At 47.2% G+C, this 21,248-nt stretch overlaps 1 protein-coding gene and 1 long non-coding RNA gene across 4 annotated transcripts in view; one reads left to right on the top strand and one right to left on the bottom strand.

Annotated features, from left to right (window-relative positions):
* The window catches only part of SLCO2B1 (solute carrier organic anion transporter family member 2B1), a 55,429-nt gene extending 53,042 nt beyond the window's left edge, over positions 1-2,387 (top strand). For both annotated transcript variants that reach the window (XM_003814695.6, XM_034933380.3), the window contains one exon: positions 390-2,387. In XM_003814695.6, coding sequence (XP_003814743.1) covers positions 390-570 — 181 coding nt within the window. In that variant the 3' untranslated portion in view covers positions 571-2,387. The remainder of the gene's footprint in view (positions 1-389) is intronic.
* Positions 2,388-2,516: 129 nt separating this feature from the next.
* Positions 2,517-21,248, bottom strand: part of LOC129393394 (uncharacterized) — a 33,653-nt gene continuing 14,921 nt past the window's right edge. Inside the window, exons 2-5 of one of the 2 annotated variants that reach the window (XR_008620231.2) lie at positions 11,498-11,517; positions 11,193-11,234; positions 6,348-6,393; positions 2,517-3,389 (exon numbers count right to left, since the gene is read on the bottom strand). This is a non-coding gene — a long non-coding RNA (uncharacterized LOC129393394). Of the gene's footprint in view, positions 3,390-6,347; positions 6,394-7,062; positions 7,096-11,192; positions 11,235-11,497; positions 11,518-21,248 lie in introns of those variants that run through there. The other variant, XR_008620230.2, reaches the window with a different exon arrangement.

Consider the following 21,248-nt stretch of genomic DNA (forward strand, 5'->3'; position numbering starts at 1 on the left):
TGTCCACAGGGGGCTTCCTAGAAAAGGAAAAGTCAAACAAGGGCTTTGATAGTTAAACAGGGGAGAGGGAATCCGTTTGTTCTTGTGGCAGGTGGCGCAATATAAAATTGCACTTGTCAGGCCCCCTGAGCCCTTGGGCTCGGAGAGAGGCAGGGCCAGCCCAGGCCACAGAGCAGAGTCCAGGACAGGGCAATGAAGATGGCCAGGCCTCTGCTCCCACCCAGGGCTCCTCTGCAGAGCCTCTCCCCCTCCTCCAGGGAAGAGCCACAGCAGAGGTCAATGTCTCCCTGAGGCCTCAGTATCTCTGATTTCACAATGAGTGATGACTGCTGACGTTCATGCCCTGGCCTGGCAGCTCTTGAGTTCAAGGGTCCCCATTCTTTCCCCAGGTTCATCGGCCTCCAGTTCTTCTTCAAAACAGGTTCTGTGATCTGCTTCGCCTTAGTTTTGGCTGTCCTGAGGCAGCAGGACAAAGAGGCAAGGACCAAAGAGAGCAGATCCAGCCCTGCCGTAGAGCAGCAATTGCTAGTGTCGGGGCCAGGGAAGAAGCCAGAGGATTCCCGAGTGTGAGCTGTCTTGGGGCCCCACCTGGCCAAGAGTAGCAGCCACAGCAGTACCTCCTCTGAGTCCTTTGCCCAAGATTGGGTGTCAAGAGCCCTGTGTTCCATTCTGGCTCCTCCACTAAATTGCTGTGTGACTTCAGGCAAGACATTGATCCTCTCTCAGCCTTTGCTTGCTAGTCTGAACCAAAGAGTTGTTTGGGCATTTGCTGTGTTGGCCATTTCTGGAGCAAGAGGGTCTTCTTCCTCCTTCCCCCAGCCAGCCAGCTGTCCTGGAGCCAGGCTTTCCTGGGTGGAAAGAAGTATACCTTTCCCTGGGGCCCTAGGATAGCAAAGTGAGCCATAGTGGGCCAGGCTGCCCTCCATGCTGGGCCCCAGCCCAGGTCTGCACTCGCCTGGATCACCCTCTTTGAGCCTTAGCCATCTCCTGTCAGGTGGGAATGAACTTGCCAGCCTTCAGGCTCGTTCAGCTGTGACCATCTGTGCGGTCAGGGTACACTCAGATCTCCCCAACTCCAGCAGCCTTTAAGAAGTGTCCCTTTGGCGCCCCCTGGAGGCAGAGCACTGAGCTGGACCCTGGGTAGACTCCCACAGGGAGGACGGAGCTGGCCTCAGGAGTGGGACACCCAGACTTGGCAGGGCCTTCAAGAGGCCTGTGTGGGGGCCCCAGGAAGCCTTAGCTGAAGCGGGGAGACTCACTCTCCATCTCAGGAAATTCTAGCCCTTGCCCTCAGGGAGCCACGGTTGAGGGTGAGGCCCAACACCTGCCTTAGGGCCCTGGGTGGGCAAGTCTGGGCCCTGGGGTAGGGAGGGAGACTCAGGCCCCCACTTGGGTATTTTCTAATTTCAGACAAACACACACTCAGCCCGCACTCACTGATTCCTACACATTGCCAAGATTTCACACATGTGACCAGGGGCCACCAAAGTCCCTGTGACCTTTGTGACTAGGATCCTAATTTCTCTATTTTCTCCTGGGTGCCTGGGTCTGTGTCACCTGGGGCAGTGTGGATAATGTTTAGTTCTGTGACACTGTTTTTTGAGGGTGGCACCTGGTTCTCCGATGCCTGGGCTGGCGTCAGGCCCAGGACTGTAGTGCTGGGAGCAGTAAAGCTCAGCTCTGTGTAATGAGTGATGCTATGGCTTGCTCGGGTCTTATGATCCAATCCTTTTCTACATCAGGCCTTGTTTTGTTTTATGGCTAGTCTTATCTGGCCTGGTTATTTCCCTGCGGGGAGGAGAGGGTTTGCTAATCTACTCCCAGCCCAACCTATTACCACCCCACCTCGCTGGGACCTGCTGCTCGGGAGGCAGCAGACAGGGAGCCACCAGCAGTGGCTTCCTGGCCCTGTGCTGGGGGTGGGGGGAAGCTGGGGGCACATGTGGCCCTTGCCTTCTGAGCAGCTCCCAGTGCCAGGGCTTTGAGACTTTCCCACATGATAAAAGAAAAGGGAGGTACAGAAGTTCCAATTCCCTTTTTATTTTGCTGGTTGGTATCTGTAAATGTTTAATAAATATCTGAGCATGTATCTATCAACGCCAAGAATTTCAAAGTCTCCTTCAACAATATGAGGCTTTTAGGATGTTTATATTCCTTCATCCCTCTTGTTTCCCAGGTTTTGCAGGGAAAAAAAGTCTGGAATTATAGATACGGCTTATTATTAAATTTGTTCTTGCATAATGTCTCTTCTATTACAAAAATTCTTTCTTTATAAACTGCATTAGAGGTTTGCAACAACCACATCATTTCCATTAACTTAGATTTAAGTTTTACTGGATTCATTGCTCACCATTATTGCTTGTATATTACATCTTTTCCAATCTTTATATTCTGGTCTAATTTTTGTTTGAGTGTCTTCGTCTACTAATGGTTTCAAAAATGGAATAAGGTCATGAGGATTTCTGAATCCTCACCTGTCCAAATTGTCATTCACATTTTATAGAAGAGGAAACTGGCTCAGAAAGCACAAGTGACTTCCCCAAGATCACACAGAAAATAAATGATGGAGCCAAGGTTGGATGTGTAGACCTTGTGGGAACTGAAGGTTTTATAATTTGAGGAGCCCTCTTTAAGAAAAATATACAAAATTATGAATATAAAATTAGGTACAAGGTACCTATATTTACCTATAATGAGAAAAGAAATCAAAACAGATACATCACACAATCCCCCCAAAATGCATAATACTTTTATTAACTGCCCTGCTTAACCTCTGAGACACATTTTCTCCCCTTGATGATTAGAAGAATTTTCCACAGACTAGCTTCTGGCTCTGTACATTTCAAACCTGGTTTCTCCTGTTTCTTGTCTACTGCCCATATACTTCCTGGGCTGGGTGCCATGACACACATTCATATCACGATATGACCTCTGCATATGGCAACTTAATATCACCATGCCAAGTGAGCTGGGCAGTGGGTAGAATTCCTAGAAGCTATTCTCTACACAGAGATTACTAGCAATGATTTATCTATACACAGAGAACCACATAAATATTAATATATCCTCTGTTTCAGAAAACCACATAAACATATCCCAGTGAACCCAACTCAAATCAGTCCCCGACTCAGCTTCCCCTTGGTCAGATCCCAGAAGTGCCCATGGCCACTCCAATTATCCCATATAAAGGAAAATTGAAACACAAGGGAAGTTGGAGTGGGAAGAAAATAGTAATTTTGATTGTGGTTAAAGTATCTTACCTTTGCAAATTTTACAAAAATATGACAATGTGAACACATCGCTGAGGCCCTCCCTGGACCTGGGGAGAGTCCTGGATGCTCAAGCTGCATTCACATCACGGTGAGTCCGCCTCTTGGTTGAGCCAAGATCTGAAGGAAAAGACGAGGTCCTTGTGCCTAAAGTCTTCCAAACTGGCCATGGTGAGGAGACTCAGGAGTTACCCAAGAGAGAAATGGGTCGAGAGCCAAGGGGTGGAGCAAGTCAGGGCCAGAGGGGTTTTCCAGGCCCTGTGGGGGTCCCAGGGAAGTCCTCTCCCCTAATATAGCCTCTGGTCAATGAAGAGCCACAAGCATTTGCATCTGCAAGCTTACTTTCTTACACTGTACCAGGAAGCTGGGAGGAGAAGACATTAAGTCTCCCTGCTAGATTGTGCTGGTGTAAAGTCAGCAGAGGACAGGACTCAGACCAGAACTGACATCCTGATGCCTAGATTTCTTTTCTTGTAGACTCTGGGAAGGTCTGGGATGCTAGATGCTGGGAAGTTCTAGGGTAGGCAGATGACCCATCAGGAGCTGGCATCCAGGGGTCATGACTGACATGCAGATAAGTGAAAGAGAACTCAGCGACATCCTCACCATTGCCTGGAGGTGTTGAATTCTTTCCCCTTCACATACCTTTGCTTATGCTGTTCCCTCTGACCTGGGTTATCTTCTTCATCCCCATCCCACAGCTTGTCTCTCCATCCCCACTTCATAAAGTCCTACCCAATCTTCCAGGCCCAGCTCAAAGGCCATCAACTCCAGGAAGGCAACATGGTATAGGCAATGGGGGGCAAGTGACAACCACCTCTGGGGATCTGATCAAAGGCATAGACTCTCCACTAAATATAAAACAAAACACACACACAGAGACATATACACAATTGTGCATATGATTTCAGAGGTTGAAGACCATATGATGCCTGGGTGTAGACCTCCTAAGCATCCCAGGTCCCCAGTCAAAAGCCCTTAATGGAGTGAAAAGATTATAGAGTTGTGGAGAGAGTCAGGCTTGGGATCAAATCTTGACTCTGCCACTTATTACAGTGTGACGATGAACAAATGATTTAACCTCTCTGCACCTCAGTTTGCTCACCTGCAAGTGAGGTTGAGCATGCCTAGCTCCTATCTCCCAGAAGCTGCGAGGACTGGGTAAGATCATGTACATGCTCACAGGCACCACACCTGATGATCAGGATTTGTAAGCTCCCTTCCCCTTCTGTCCCTGAAAAAATTTCATAAACACATAGAGCATCAGAGTTGGAGGGGGAAGTGACAACAGAGGGAGGAACACACCTCCTTTGCCCTACCCTGGCCACAGCTCCGTTGTCCCCAATCTCTCCTCCACTGTCAGCCAGGGCTCAGCCAGCCCAGTCTTATCTCTCCCCACAGCCAGCTTGGGACAGCTTTTCTCAACCAGATTTACATTTTTATTGATTTTCTTTCTCCCTCCTAGAGCAGTCCCTCCCTTCTACTTCCCCTTTGGCTATCAAATGGGCTTACCCTGGGAAACAGCAGTTCTAGGGCTGGCCAAGAAGTGATGGTTCAAGGTTGGATTCATTCACCCTTCCTTCCTTCATTCATTCAACCACTCACATGAGCAACACATATCCTACATGTCTGCTCTGTGCCCTTCTCCTGGCATTGCCGGGGACACAACCATGTGTCAGATACAGTCTCTACTCAGGAAACTCTCATTGTAAACAGACGACAAACAGTAACAAAAGCATGAGTAGTCATACAGGAGAGGGAAGAAGAGGAAGCCAAGGACTCTTCCTGGGGCCAATAGGGAAGGCTTCCAAGAGGTTATATCAGACCTGGTGTTAAGGATTAGGCAGGACTTCCTCAAGTGGACAAGGTGGAAATGGGCAGGAAAAACAACAGGACGAGCAAAGATAGAGAGAGGTGTGTCTGAGATACAGTGACAAGAGCAATGTGGCTGGAGGGCACTGCATGTGCAGGGCAATCAGGAGACAGAAGAGAGCAGAGGCTGGAAAGACCAGCAGGGACCAAGCATGGAGACCCAGCTGAAGGTGTGGATGCTTCCCTGAGGGCAAGGAGGAACCCCTGAAGCACTGATTGATGGATTATTCCATTGGCCAGTTATTTTAAGCAGGGAGTGACATGACAAGATTTGCATTTTGGAAAGGCCGCTGGTTGCACCATGGGGGCTTTGAGTGGAAAAGAGAAGCTGAAGGCCAAGAGCTCAGGCAGGGGGCGGGTGCAACAATCAAGAGAAGTAGGAGGACTACAGCCAGGTCAGGAGAGGCATCCTAGAAGTGGGATATCTAAGGTCAGTCTTGAAAGACGAGTGGGAATGCACCAGGAGGAGAAGTTGGGAAGGGTGTCAAGGCAGAAGAAACTGCACAGACAAAGTAGACAGAAACCTCCTGGCAGGCTTGGGGTATTTCCACTAGTTTAGCAGGGCTGCAGCATGGCCTAAGAGAGAAGGCATGGAGAGGGTGAGGCTGAAGAAGTGGGTTGATGCCCTCAATGCCACTCAGTGTTGTCCACCTCCCGAACCTAGCCCCAGGTGAGAGAGGAGAGGGAGCCCTCACCTCTGTACAGAGGTGGCTGTACAGGTCTGAGCCCTAGGTCAGGGGTGCTCCTTAGTCCAAACAAACCTTTTAGTGTTCACTACATTTCACATTTTACACAGTCCCTTTACACCCCGTCCTCATGGTTTCCTGGTGAAGAAGGCAGGAAAGGGATTATTATTGCCATGTAGTAGGTAAAGAAACTGAGGCCCAGAAAAGTGCAGAAACTTGCCCAAGGTCACTCAAGAGCCCAGGTATCCCCCTCCTAAGGCTCCCATGTTGTTGCTAATAAACCTACTTGTCCCTGAATCACATATATACAATAGATGTAGTAAGTGCTAACTAATGTGGTTGGGATGAAAAAAGGGGGGAGGAGAGAAAACACATCAGAGAAAGAGGTTTCCTTTTTATGTCCCCATTTCCTCAGCCTTCATCCTGCAGCTGGGGACATTCCAGCTGGGAAAACAGAACCCAGGTCCTTCTGCTTTGGAATCCAACAGACAGGAAGGTCAATCCAAGCTCTGCCACTTACCAGGCATGGGAAGTCACTGCACTCATCGGAGCATTGGTTTTCTCATCTGTAAAAGGGATAAATAAGCTTCACCTATCAGAATCGTTGAGAGGATTTAATGTGATAAAGTAGCAATATAGTAATCTACTACTGAGTAATAAATTTTCTGGCTGACACAATGGCTCAAACCTGTGATCCCAGCCATTTGGGAGACTGAGGCAGGAGGATCACTTGAGCCCCAGAGTTTGAGACCAGCCTGGGCAACACAGTGAGGCCCCATCTCTCCAAAAAATAATAATAATAATAAAAAGAAACTTAGCCGAGGGTGGTAGCACCCACACCTGTAGTTTCAGCTACTTGTGAGGTTTAGGTGGGAGGATTGCTTGAGCCCAGGAAGTCAAGATTGCAGTGAGCAGTGATTGTACCACTGCATTCCAGTCTGGGAAACAGAGCAAGGCCCTGCCTCAAAAAACCCCCCAAAACCAAAAAATAAATTTTCCCAAAGTTTAGCAACTTAAAACAACAAATATTTATTATCTCATAGAATTTCTGAGGGTCAAGAACCCACAGATGGGCTAACTGGAAGGTGCTGGATCTTCATGAGGATTTCTGATGAAGTTGTAGTCAAGCATCAGCCAGGGCTGCAGTCATCAGAAGGCTCAACTGGGGTGAGAGGATCCACTTCCAAGCTCATTCGATGATTGCTGTTGGGCCTCTGTACCTTGTTGGCAGTTGACCAAAAGCTTTGATTCCATGTGCCTTTTATGATCTAATATTGGAAGAAACATACCGTAACTTTTGCCATATTCTCTTGGTCATGTAGACAAACCCTGGTATAATGTGGGAGGGGAATACAAAAGGGCATGAATACCAGGGGGTATGGATCATTGGGAGCCATTTGGAAGCTGGCTACAACAAGCACTCAGACCAGTGCCTGACACACAGTAGGTACTTATTCATTAGTCGCTGCTATAACTCTTGCAATGACCTATCACGGCCTGGTTGAGAAGATAAGATCTGGACATGATAAGGTGAGAAATCTTTGGCAAAGTGAAATGTAACTTGAATTAAACAATGTTCAATTACATTAGAAGAGGGTGTGCTGGACAAGGCCCTGGCAACCAGGGAAGACTTCCTGGCGGAGGTGGAGAGGAGGTAGGAGGGCAATCCAGAGAGAAAACAGAAGGTGAGTATGGCAGGTTGTATTGGTTGCCTTCCCATGGCAAATGCTCTCTTCTTCATTCTGGTAGCAAGGTGCTCAGCCACAGGGATGATCCAAGGCAGCAATGGAAATGCCTTCCCCTTTGCCAGAGAGTGGTCCAAGAGTAGACATGTGACCTCGTCTTAGTCAATGACATGTTTGGGGATAGTCTGCTGGGAAAGCTTCTCTCCTGGATAAGAGAATGATGTGAAGGGAGAATACCCTTTTTGCTACCATGCCCTTTCTCCCTGCTTGGGAGGACATGGTTCCTGATGGCACTCAGTCATCTTGCAATCACAGGGGTAGTCACCCTCGAGGCTCAGAATGAGAAATGCCTGGGTCATCAAAGACATTGTTGAATCAGCAGACCAATCCTCATTCCAACTTCTTCTGGCCTCATTAAAAAACAAAAAGTTTAAGCCACTCTAAAGCAGGTGACCTCTTCCTTGCATCCTAAATGATTCAGTGAGAAAAGTATCCTGGTTCCCTCTGGGACTATTTTCTTTTTCTGAGGAAGACAGAGGGAAGAGTGGAATGGGAAAGGGCCCAGGCTGGGAGGCAGGCATCCTTGGTCTAACCCCAGCTCTGCCTCTGAGTTGCTGTGTGATCTTGAGCAAGTCCCTTCCCCCCTGGGCCTCCAATGATTACAGCCAATATTTATTGGCTGCTTACTGTGTGCCCAGTGCTCTTCTAAGAGCTTCCCTTGCATCATCTCATTCAATCTTCACAACACCTCTGTTATGTCAGTATCACTATTATCTTTATTTTAGGGATAAGGAGACTGAGGCCCAGAAACTTGAGGTCCAGGATCCTGACTATAAAGCCATATTGCCTAGCAGTAAAAGGAAGTATCCAGACAAGGTGACCTCTAAGGGCCTCTTAAGCTCAAATATTCTTTCATTTGCTGTCCCATTTCTAGCTACATGATCAACAAGCCAGCTTAGCCTAGAGAAAAAAGAAATAAGGGCTGTCTTTAGACATCTGAAAAGCTGTCACGTGAGCAGGAGATTAGACTTACTTGGGGTAGCTCAGAGGACATGAACTGGACCAGTGTGGGAGCACGATAGGGAGATAGAGTGCAACTTATATAAGGGAGAATTTTCTAGCACCATTTGGCAGGCGGCAGAGCTATGCCCAGATGTGATGACTCCCACGTCATAAGGGTTATGCAAGCTTGTGTTTGATAATGCAGTATTACTGACAAAGGTTTGAGCAGGTATGGGACTGAATGGCATAAGACTTGTGGTAGGAATTAAATGGGATAACATATGAGATTACTCCTAACATCATGACCAGTGCAAATAGACAGGATCAATAAATTATTGGGTTCTTTTTTTCCTTTTTAACACTGAGATTCTGGGATTTTAAAATTGTCTAATATGGAGTTTTGGCTCTCTGGCTCTAATATTTTACCATTCTATAATTTCTGTAATTCTTCCCTGCTAAGGTGCTATGATTTTAATACTAGAACTTTCCATAATTGTGTGGCTCTAGAAGCTGAGAAGCCTCTTATTTTATAATTTAATAGTCTTTAGCTTTAACAATTCAAGTCAATAAAGTTTCTCTCATCAACTCCAGAAATACAAGGGAGTTGCTCCAAATGCTGTGGTTCAGTGGCCTGGACACACATTGGGCTTTTCCTTCTGCCCACCCTGTCATTCCACCAACATCCTCCCACCCCCAGCCTCAGGCTCTCCATTCCAACCAACCCTTCTCCCCAATTCCGATCCCATCCACACTCTGCTGTCTCCCAGCCTACCAAAGAGGTACATTACTCTCTACCTGCTGGCTACTGTTTATTAAACAAGAGTCTTCACTGTGGCCAGGCTTATACTTATTTCAAAGGTGATATAAAAAATGAGAAGACATGGTTATTGTTCTCATGTGGCCTAAGGTCTAGAGACACATGTCTCCTGCTTTCCTGTTAACCCAACTCAAGTGTACCTCTTCCAGGAAGCCTTCCATGGTTGACACTAAATCTCTAACACCAACAATCTCAATTTGAGTGTGAAATGTGAAGATCTGAGTTCCTTGGTTGGTTATTGTACAGACCTGTAACTTGTCTGTCTATCCTGTCTCCCTGATTATATGTGAGATTTCCCCCTGAATCAAGAGTTTGTCTCCTCAACCAGACTGGGAATTTTACAGAGGAAGACAATGTCTTCTCCATCAGACTGGAGGCTCCATGTAGACATGGGCCAATGTTCCCTTGTATCATACTTGAATAGAGTTAGAGGCACAGTGATGTTCCTCTATCAGATCAACAAATTCCTAAAGGCAAGTATATGTCTCTGCCATTGGACTAACGATTTCACAAAAGCAGAAGCCACACCTCCCCTTTAAGATATGGAAGTCCTCAGCTGGGTGCAGTGGCTCAGGCCTGTAATCCCAGCGCTTTGGGAGGCTGAGGCAGGCAGATCACCTGATGTAAGGAGATCGAGATCATCGTGGCCAACATGTTGAAACCCCGTCTCTACTAAAATACAAAAAATTAGCCAGGCGTGGTGGTGCGTGCCTGTAGTCCCAGCTACTTGGGAGGCTGAGGCAGGGGAATCACTTAAACACAGGATGCAGAGGTTGCAGTGAGCCAAGATCGCGCCACTGCACTCCAGTCCGGCGACAGAGCAAGACTCAGTCTTAAAAAAAAAAAAGAAAAAAAAGATATGGAAAAAAAAAGATATGGAAGTCCCTTAAGGACTGTGCCTCCACCCTGGGGACCCTCTCCCTGACAGCAAGGAGTCTAGGGCTCTGCCTTCTCTGTGTATTCCCTCCCTCTATCCCAGCCCAGGACTCTGGTCATAGGAAAAAATATTTTTCTTAAAGCAGATAGACAAATATATGGAAAAGGAAAGGTTCAGGAGGCAGAGTAGAAACTCGAGCCTCTCCCAACATGTCCAGACCCTCTCTTGGTCTCTCCTAGACCCTATTCTAAGAGCTGCTGTCCCTTGGCCAGGAGGGGGCCTCTCCCAGCTCCTCCCAGCAACTCGGAGCAATAAGTGAAGATGTCAGCACCTTGGACAGCGCCCAACCCATTACAGGACGCGGAGCCAGAGGAAGCCAAGCTCTCCACCTCCCTTAGCCTCTGGGTGATGGATTTCCTCTCTTCTCAATTTGATTAAAACCCAGTAGATAACCAGAGCGCCTTGTTCCTTTATCTTCTCCCTTCCTGATGAACATAATTAACTCCGTCAGGCTGGGAATGCTTGCTCTTAAATACTGCCTGCCCAGCCCCCACCCAGGCATGAATCAGTAAAATAGAACACTTGGAAGATTCACACGTTTCTTCCTAGGGAATGAAAGTGGGAGAGGAAGCTGTCTCTGAGATACACAGAGGCTGTGAATGAAGGCTGACATGTGGTGGTTGGGTAGAGAAACCCCTAAACTGGAAGTCAGGAAGTTTAGTTTAGTCCTAGCTTTGCCACTAATCCAGATATGATCTAGGCAGGTCATGTGCCCTTTCTTTTTGAGCCTGTTTTTCCATTTGCAAATGTATATTGGTCTAGATAATATCAGATGCTGAGTTCAGTGCTAATGTGCTATGGTTGAAAATCTTTAAAACAGAGAGGGAAAGGAACTTGCCCAAGGTCACACAGCAAGCTTATGGCAAAGCAGACTTTAATTCATGGCTCCTGGCTTCTACCCCAGTGCTATTTCCACAAACTTACCCCTTCATTCATATCACAGACTTTCTTGCCTGAAGATGGAGGCTAAGGAAGTTAAAAACAGATAGGATTGCATTAATTGGTGTTAGCATTTAGAAAATAACATTTAACATATGTGTAAATGCTAATCTCTCTGAAGAGAACAGAAAGCATGGCATAAATAATTAAGATTATGGGGAAAGGATCACCTGATAGAGACAGAAAATCAACCCCACACTCAGAGAATCCCAGAAAGGTTTTGTGACTTGCCCAAGGCCATCTAGTAAGGCAACACTTGAATCTTTTAAAAAGAAAGAGTGAACTCTTACCTTAAGTGTTGGTGGTGCCCCTGTCGGAGAAGGAGAGAGAGAGAGACAATATGAATTAACAAGTATGTATTAAGTTGCTGACGTGTGCCCAGCTCTCTACTAGGCACTTGAGGAGGGATATAAAACATAAGGTATGAATGCTGCTCTCTAGGCACCAGGTCTTTGATGTTTTGCTTCTTCTACTTGGAATGACTTCCAATGTACCCGTGTATATCCAAATACTGCTGTTTTATCAAGGCCCAAACCAAATGTCTCTCCTGACAGGAAGGCATCCATAACCTCATCCAGAAGCCACTCCCTCCTCCAAATCTCCAAAGCATTTTCTGTGTTCCTGTTTTATAGTATTTCATACCGTTTGCCTTATCTGCTCCTATTCCTTCCCCTAAGAAAAGGAAGGAGAGAGAGAGAGAGAGCACAAAATACTCAACACAAGATTTGACATGCCATAGAATCTCAGTAAAAAATGGATAGATGGGCTGGGCATGATTGCTCATGTCTGTAATCACAGCACTGTGGGAGGCCGTGGTGGGTGGATCACCTGAGTTCAGGAGCTCAAGACCAGCCTGGCCAACATGATGAAACCCCATCTCTACTAAAAATACAAAAAATTAGCCGGACGTGATGGCACATGCCTGTAATCCCAGCTACTTGAGAGACTGAAGCAGGAGAATCACTCAAACCTGGGAGGTGGAGGTTGCAGTGAGCTGAGATCACACCATTGCACTCCAACTTGGGCAACAAGAGCGAAACTCTGTCTCAAAAAAAAAAAAAATGGATGGAAGGATGGATGGATGATGAATACAGATGTATGGGTGACTGGGAAATAGGGTAGATGAAGGCATGAATATGTGGATGAGTGAGTGGGTGGGTGAATGGATGGATAAACAGATAGGGAAGTATATCATTGGTTAGGAGGGTAGAAAATTGATTAAATGTAAGTGGGTTTGTGGATGAGTAGGTAGTTGGAGAGGTGAATGAGTGCTCTATGGACAGATGAATGGAAGGGAATGTGGGTGGTTAGCTGGACTGGTAAATGTATGGGTTAATATATAGTGGTTAATGCATGTTCTCACTTATAAGTGGGAGCTGGACAATGAGAACACATGGACACAGGGAGGGGAACAGCACACACTGGGACCTGTCGGGGGGTGGGGGAACAGAGAACATCAAGATAAATAGCTAATGCATATGGTGTATAATACCTAGGTGATGGGTTGATAGGTTGCAACAAACCACCATGGCACATATTTGTCTGTGTAACAAATCTGCATTATATATGGTTGGGTAGTTGCATATGGGTGGGCAAACAAGTAGATGAATAATTGCATCATTGTATGGAAAGATAAATGTCAGAGTAGGTGGAGAGAAGAATTATTTATTGGGGGGACATGGAGATGTTCCTAATATCTTTTTCATAGAAACTTTCCATTGCTGGTGCCAGAAAAATTACTATGGGGTTTAGTTGACTCTGTGCTTAAGCTGAGTCAAAGTGTGTTAACACCCCCAAAGATCTCAGGTGATTTCAGGCTATATCAATGGAAATCTAATAACAAGACCAAAAAGAGTGATGATTCTATCCTGCCCTGAGCTGTTCACACTTCCCTGGGGTCTGTGCTCCACTCTGTACCTCTGAAGAGATGATGCCATCCATAGCTTGTGCATTGCTATGGTGTCCACCAAAGTTCATGTGTTAGAAACTGAATTTCCAATGCAACAGTGTTGAGAGGTGGGGCCTTTAAGAGGGGATTAGTTCATAAGGGCTCTGCCCTCATGAATGAATGAATATGGCTATCATGGAAATAGGTTTATTATTGAAAGAGTGGGTTTGTTATAAAAGCAACCCCTCTCTTGCTCACTCTCTCTCTCTCTCTTTCTCTCTCTATCTCTCTTTCTGTATCACACACATACCCTCTCTTGCCCTTCTCCCCTTTGCTGTGGGATCACACTGCACAAAGGCCCTCACCAGATGTGGGCCCCTCAATCTTAGACTTCCAGAAGTGTAAGAAATAAATCTCTGTTCCTTATAAATTGCCTAGTCTCAGGTATTCTGTTATAGTAGCACAAAAATGAACTAAGATGTGCACATAGGAGATACAGTAGGAAGTAATCTATTAAGTCCACCAAATGAAGAACCACTGAAAGAACAATAAGTGTTCAGCCTGGAGAACAGCCAACTCGGTAGTGGCAACCACTGTGTCCCAGGATCTGGCTGGCTGTCCTGGGGCATGCCCTATGTCCTCAGCAGCAGAGCTGGGTCCTAGGGGAAGTCACCAGGCTGCTGTCCCAGCCCCATGTGAAAAAGGACTTTCTCCTAGGTGGAGTCATCACATAAGGGAAGGACTATCCCAGGGCAGTGAGCTCCCTATTCCTGAGGGTGTACAAATAGGGCCTGGGCATCCTCTATCAAGGAAGCTCCAAAGTAGAGGCATGCTTGGTGTGGAAAGTAAATTAAGGTCTCTTCGCAGCCTAAAGTTAAATAATTTGTTCATCTCTTCACTTTTCAATGAATTAGGTTTATCTATGTCCTGTGCTCAGAACTGGAATGCAGGGAAGTTCTGTTCATAGCTAAGGGTTAGGGGGATCTAAGAGACAGACAGGGTCTTAGGGACCCTTGTCTTTCTCTATATGTAGGACAGGGGCTTGAGGAATGAGGAGTTGCTGAAAATGTCCTTTCATAGACCCAAATGACTAGGGAGGAGGAGGAGGATCAGAGCCACTAAGAGCCAATCCATGACCCAGATTCTCTGTAATTAATGAGTCTACGTCACTGATGTGTTGGCTTCTGATCAACACCATCTCCCCAAACCCGGCCCCACTCTCTGGTATGAGAAGATTAAATCAATTAGGAGGAGGAGGAGGAGATCTGGTTGGCGCTGGTTGGGGACAGCAGATAATTCACTTACATAACTGGGAATTGAGGTTTGGACTTGGTCCTTGAGTAGTGGGGGTGGATTCCAGACCCCAGGCCTTTAGAGAGGGACTCTGGGACTTGAGAGTGAATGCAGAAGGAGAAAGGGAGTCCAGGAGAGGAGGGAGTCATGAGCCCAGGCTCATCTTGTATCTTCCTGCTAAGGAACTAATCCCTGTCCTCTGGGCTAGAAGAGGTCCAAAATGGAAAAATCACTGTCCAGTCCCCAAATGAGGGTGTCCCAGCCACCAGTATCATTGAACAATGCAAATCTAGTCAAGCCTCCTCTCCTTAGCCTGGCATTCAAGGCCCTGCAACCTCTCTAGCTGCATCATCTGCCTCCAAAAAGTGGGTATGAGTGAAAAGGAACTACCAGGTCCTGGCATTCCTTCCGGGCTAGGTACCAGCTAGGCCCTGGAGGTACAGAAGGAAACAAACCCGGTTCCTTCAGGTATACTGCTTCATGGGGGGACACATACTCACAACACTCCGTGCCAAGTGACAAACAGAGTTCTGCATGGGCAGGCATGGAGACAGCACAAGGGAGGGAGGCCTCCCAAGGCCAGTTCCAACAGGCTTCCCAGAGGAGGCAGTGCTTGCACTCCCTGAGCCTTAAAGGAAGGATGGATTTGTGGGAGTTCATCAGGCTGCCCTGGTTGAGAGAGGGCTTTGGGTGGAGGGAAAAGCATGTACAATAGCATGGTGGGTGAGGTGGGTTGGCATGCTTTCAGAGAACTACGAATGAGTCTTGTGGTTGGAGCCTGGAGAGTGAGGTAGGGATGGGAGGTGCAAGGTAAGAGAGGTAGGAGGGCTTAGGTCTCACTTTTGATGGGATGCCAAGAAAGGATTGAGGCAATAATCCCAGACTGTCAATCCACACTTTCTGAGCACTAACAGCAAGCCATGCCCCATGCTGGAACTGGGGTGGGGTGAGAGTGGGGGAGCAGAGATGAACCTGACTCAGGCCCTGCACCCATGGGAGCTCTAGAAGCACACACGAATATTCCCTCTTTTTAAGCTCGTGAGTACCAACTTGGCTCCAAGTGGGATTCAAGCCAGACATGGTATTTCTGGGGCTCCAATTGTTGGCTAGACCTGCCTACAGCCCCTTGCCTAAGGACTGAGATATCCAGACAAGCAGTCTTGCTGCTCAGAGGGGAGCTGACCTCTGGGGGCCTGCCCCTGACAACTACCTGACCTCCCAAGGATACGTCTTATGGTAATCCAGGGCCTTGGGAAGAAATGCAGACAGATGAGAGGATAAACTGGAACCCTGGGGATAGGGGCAAGACATGGATTGAGAGGTGTTTAGGGGGTGAACTGACCAGGACTGCTGGATGCTGGGGAAGAGAGATCAAGGGAAGTGTCCTGGATGGCACTCAGGATTTCTATCTTGGGCAGTGCCATCTGTGGTAAACATGGGAGAATGTGAGATCAGAAAGGGAAAATGAGATGGAACTGTTTCAGGCTGCTGGAATCAGGATTCATTGGGTAGAGGCCCAAGAGCCTTAGGAATTCAAATGTACTACACATAAGCTGCCTTCAGGAGCTTTCTTCATCACATGGAAATCTTCTTTGTACTCTCTCCCTTCCCTCCCTTACTCTTTCCATCAGCAGCCCTCTCTAAGAACCTCCCCTTTCTGTGCTGGCTCTGGGCCAAGCAGGGAGGCAAAGATCTGAGAGTCACCCTGTTCTTTGTCCAGAAGGACAGCACAGAGAATGGCACTTCTACCATATCCCCCAGGACCTTTCTGCATGAAAACTTGGGCTGGAAATTGAAGCTAATGCTTCAAATTTACTTTATTATTGGAAAGATTTAAGAACTAACTTTGGCTGGGCATGGTGATTCATGCCTGTAATCCCAACACTTTGGGAGGCCAAGGCAGGAGGATTGCTTGAGCCCAGGAATTTGAGACCAACCTAGGCAACACAGTGAGACCCTGTCTCTACAAAATAAATAAATATAGATAGATAGATAGATAGATAGATAAGAACTAACCTTTGTGGTGCAAGCAACAGAAACTGACTGAGGTTAAACAAAGCAGAAAAAACCTATTGAAAGTTCCACCAGGCAGCTCAGAATGGATGAGAAAGCTGGAGATGAATGAACAGCTGAATTCACAGTCAAGTTCATAACATCGGAACAGCTGATTCCAATGTCTCCAACAGCATGATCTTGGCCTCTGAACATCACCCCACTGCATACCCAGACTGTGGCATGACACAAACACAATGAGTTCTAATGAAGCTTCCTCCCAGCCTCACCAATTCTCACATCAAATCCTGAACCAGGCACCCTGTCGGCCAAATTGCCAGGGAGTGGAAGGGAAAGAGTATCTGGCCACGTTTGACTTTGAAGGGGGAGATGGGATCCTAGTTTCCATAAAGGCTCACCTAGTGGGATATTTACTCAAAATACAAAGCAACAGATTAGTCCTATGCAGCAAAAAAAAATGTGACAAATGTCCACTGCACCTTTATTGAGGACCCACTAAGTGCTGAATGTGTTGCCAGGAGGTTTTTTTGTTCGTTTTTGATTTTGTTTTTTTTTTACAGTAAAGGCCCAGCATTGTATAGGGCTCCAAGGCCTCTGCCTTGCCTGCAGTTTTTATATACACAATTTATTTTTATTTTTATTTATTTATTTATTTTTTACTTTTAAGTTCAGGGCTACATGTGCAGGTTTGTTACATAGGTAAACTTGTGTCATGGGGGTTTGTTGTACAGATTATTTCATCACCCAGGTATTGAGCCTAGTACCCATTAGTTATTTTTCCTGATCCTCTCCCTCCTCCCACCCTCCATCCTCCAATGGGCTGCAGTGTGTGTTGTTCCCCTTTATGCATTCATGCGTTCTCATCATTTAGCTCCCACTTATAAGTGAGAACGTGTGGTAGTTGGTTTTCTGTTCCTATGTTAGTTCGTTAAGAATGATGGCCTCCAGTTCCATCCATGTTCCCGCAAAGGACATCTTGTTCTTTTTTATGGCTGCATAGTATATACACAAATTTTCAAGGCAACTCTATCAGCTAGATGATGCTTGGTCCCATTCTACAGCTGAGGAAACTGAGGTTAATAAAGGTGAAATAAATTTCCCAAAGTCACTCAGCTAGTAGGTGATGAAGCCAGGACTCAAAAACTGGTGGGTTTTGTTGTTGTTATTCATAAACACATTATGCTGCCTCCCAAATTGTAAATACAAAGCACTTGTGCACATTAAAAAAAAAAGTATGGGGCACAAAAAAAATTACTGGAAATAAATACTCCAATGTCTTCACACAATGATTGATGGGATCATGAGTAATATATTTTTCTAGCTTTCTAATGTTTTTCTGTACTTTCCTGTAAAAAAAAAGAGAGCATACTTTACCTTAATAATCATAAATAAAAATAACGTAAGACTGTTTTTCTGTTTTTTTGTTTGTTTGTTTGTTTTGAGACAGGATCTCACTCTGTCACCCAAGCTGGAGTGAGTGGTGCAATCATGGCTCTCTTCAGCCTTAAACTCCTGGGCTCAAGTGATCCTCCCACCTCAGCCTCCCAAGTAGCTGGGACTACAGGCCCATGCCACCACACCCCAGCTAAAAAACAGTTTTTTGTTTGTTTGTTTGGGTTATTTTTTGCGACAGAGTCTCACACTGTCACCCAGGCTGGAGTGCAGTGGTGTGATCACGATCCACTGCAGCCTTGACCTCCCAGGCTCAAGTGACCCTCCTACCTCAGCCTCCCAAGTAGGTGGGATTACAGGAACATGCCACCATGCCCGGCTAATATATATACATATATATTTTTTGAAACAGAGTCTTGCTCTGTTGCCCAGGCTGGAGTGTAGTGGTGCAATCTTGGCTCACTGCAATCTCTGCCTCCCAGGGTTCAAGCAATTCTCCTACCTCAGCCTCCCAGGTAGCTGGGACTACAGGCACCTGCCGCTATGCCCGGCTAGTTTTTTTTATTTAGTAGAGACGGGGTTTCACCGTGTTGCCCAAGCTGGTTGTGAACTCCTGAGCTCAGGCAATCTGCCCACCTCAGCCTCCCAAAGTGCTGGGATTACAGGCATGAGCCACCGCGCCTGGCCTAATTTTTATTTATTTCCTGTGGAAATAAGGTCTTATTATGTTGCCCAGGCCGATCTTGAACTCCTGGGCTCAAGCAATCCTCCAGCCATGGCTTCCCAAAGTGCTAACATTATAGGCGTGAGCCACTGTGCCCAGCTGTAAAACCGTTTTAAGGATTATAGCAGTGTTATAATAATTATGAAGAAAATATGCATAGAAAAAAGACTGGAAAGATGTCCATCAAAAAAAGTCTCTAGATGGTGGGACTATGAGCATAATTATTTTTCTTTCAACTTCTGTTTTTCAAATTTTCACACCAAAAAAAAAAAAAAAGTAAAATACATTTTATTTTAAAAACAAGCATAGGCCGGGCATGGTGATTCACACCTGTAATTTCAGCACTTTGGGAGGCCGAAGTGGGTGAGTTGCCTGAGTCCAGGAGTTCGAGACCAGTCTGACCAACGTGGTAAAACTCTGTCTCTGTACAAAATACAAAAATTAGCCAGATGTGGTAATGAACGCCTGTAATCCCAGCTACTCGGGAGGCTGAAGTGGGAGGATGGCTCGAGCCCAGGAGGCAGAGGTTACAGTGAGCTGAGATCTCGCCACTGCATTCCAGCCTGGGCGACAGAGCCAGAATCTTGTCTCAAGAAAAAAAAAAGAAAGAAAAAGAAAAAGAAACAAGCATAAATAAGATATTACCCTAGTGATGGTACTGATGTGCCTTGGTCCTTTCAAGTTCTCATAGTCCTATCCTATCATGGTTGGAAGCATAGGTAGTTCTGTGTTTTCTGGGACAGCCTGGCAGTTCCTGCAGCATTCACTATCCGAGGTGGTGTGGCCAGCATGAGGGCACAGTGACCACGGTTATCTCCGGCTGACCACTCAGAACCAGGGTGGGAGGAGCCCAGTGTGCCCACGTCTTGTAACAATGTGTATGGTATCAAGCCCTTCTGCACTATGAGGACTTCAGCTCCAGTAGCTGGAATCCTCCTCTCTGCTGGTTTCATCCCTCATTTCCCAGGCTTCAAGGTTCACCTTCCTCTACAAATGGGGCAGGGCTGCTCAGTTGTGTGAATTGTGGGCCCCTCCCTGGTGTCTTCTGTATCTTTCTTGTCTGAGGGACAAGCCCCCAGCCCTTTCTTCCCTGCACTGTCGTGACCTCCCCTGGCCTCCAGAGCCCGCTGCCTTGCTCGGCCTTTCTCACCCTTCCAAGTGCAAGGAGGATTCTTGGTGCCCCTCTAGAAAGTCAGGCCCCCTCTCTTCTCAGTTTTTTCCTGGGCAAAAAACTGAGGAGCTAGTAACCTCATAGGCCACCCAGCCCAGTGCTTTCTGTGTCTCTCTCCTCTCCCCAAACCTCTTCCCTTCCCTCTGCCCTCCCAGCTTCTTCACCAAGCTCCTCCCTCTCCTTTTCCTTCCCAGTACACTCCCTGCTGAGCCCCTAGAATCTCCAGGTTGAGGCCCACTTTGGCTCAGGTAGCTAAGCCGCTGCAGTAAGAGATGCAGTGGGTAAAGTAGAGGCAGCCAGGGAGGAGGAGGGCCCAGGCCAAGGCTCAGGTCTAGGAGGCTAAGCAGGGCAAGCAGCCAACCGTTAACAGCCCAGACCAGAGCCACCTCAGCAGCTTCTGCTAAACTCTAGCAAGGTATCTATGCTTGGGTGGCAGCTCCAGGGCCAAAGAGGCTGGTGGCAGGAGTAGGGCATTCTGCTGAGCTCAGCACAGCCTCCAAAAACCTCTCTGGAGAAGGAGGAGGCCACAGAGTGACCATGGACTCGGGGATAGGTGAAAACACTTCCTCCTCCCTTGGGGAGGTGACTCAGATCCTGGAAAATACTCCAGAGGACACCTGCTGGATGGAGGGCTCTCTCTCACCCTCTGTCTGTAGAGCCCTGGCTCTCATGCCTTCTGGGACAGGAAGCTCATTTCCCTCTCTGGCAGCCCACTCCACTCAAGCTGCTGAAATGCCTCTCTGAGCCACAGCCTGTGCTGGGCTCTGGGGAAGCAGGGATGAATGTGATCCCTGCCCTCAGGAGCTCGCCATCTGGGGGCAGGCAGGGGGCAGGTGGCAGAAACTGACAACACACCCCCACAGGGAAGCAGAGGGAGCTGAAAGGGGCCCTAAGCTAGCCTTGCAGTGGGGTAGGCATCAGGAATGGCTTCCCAGAGCAGGTAGGGGACTGAGGAGGGCCTTGAATATACAGGTATGGTGGGTCTGTAGTTTCAATTATCCTCTAAGTGCTGGCAAATCCCAGCTGTGCACCCCCAGTCCTGACATGGCTCCTGAATTCTAGGCGTCAATATCCCACTGCCCAGTCAATGTCTCCACTTGGATGTCTTGGCATCCCTAACTCATCAGGACCAAGGCTAAGTTCACCCTCTCTGCCCACCTCACACCTGGTCTTCCCTCTGTCAGTTCTACCATCCACAGGCCAGAAACCCTGGGCCCATCCCTCCCCTTCACCCCGTATCCAGTCTGTCACCAGGCCCTGAGTATCTCAAACCCACCCACCACTCCCCACCTCCTCACCACCACCCAGCCCAAGCACCATTGCCTTTCACCTGTACTTCTGCAAGCATCTCCTCATTTATCTTCTCATACTTGGCTCTTTCAATCATGTGGTGAGAGTGATCTTTACAAAATACAAATAAAATTATGTCACATTTCTACTTAAAAGCTTTCAATGGCTTCTCTTTGCCTTTGAAACAAAGGTTAAAATCTTCAAGGCCTGCAAGGCCCAGCATGGCCTGGCCTTCGCTGACAGTGCCAGTAGTATCTCAACAACTCCCTC

The sequence above is a fragment of the Pan paniscus genome, chromosome 9 (genome assembly GCF_029289425.2).
Source record: "Pan paniscus chromosome 9, NHGRI_mPanPan1-v2.0_pri, whole genome shotgun sequence".
NCBI classification, from domain to species: domain Eukaryota; kingdom Metazoa; phylum Chordata; class Mammalia; order Primates; family Hominidae; genus Pan; species Pan paniscus.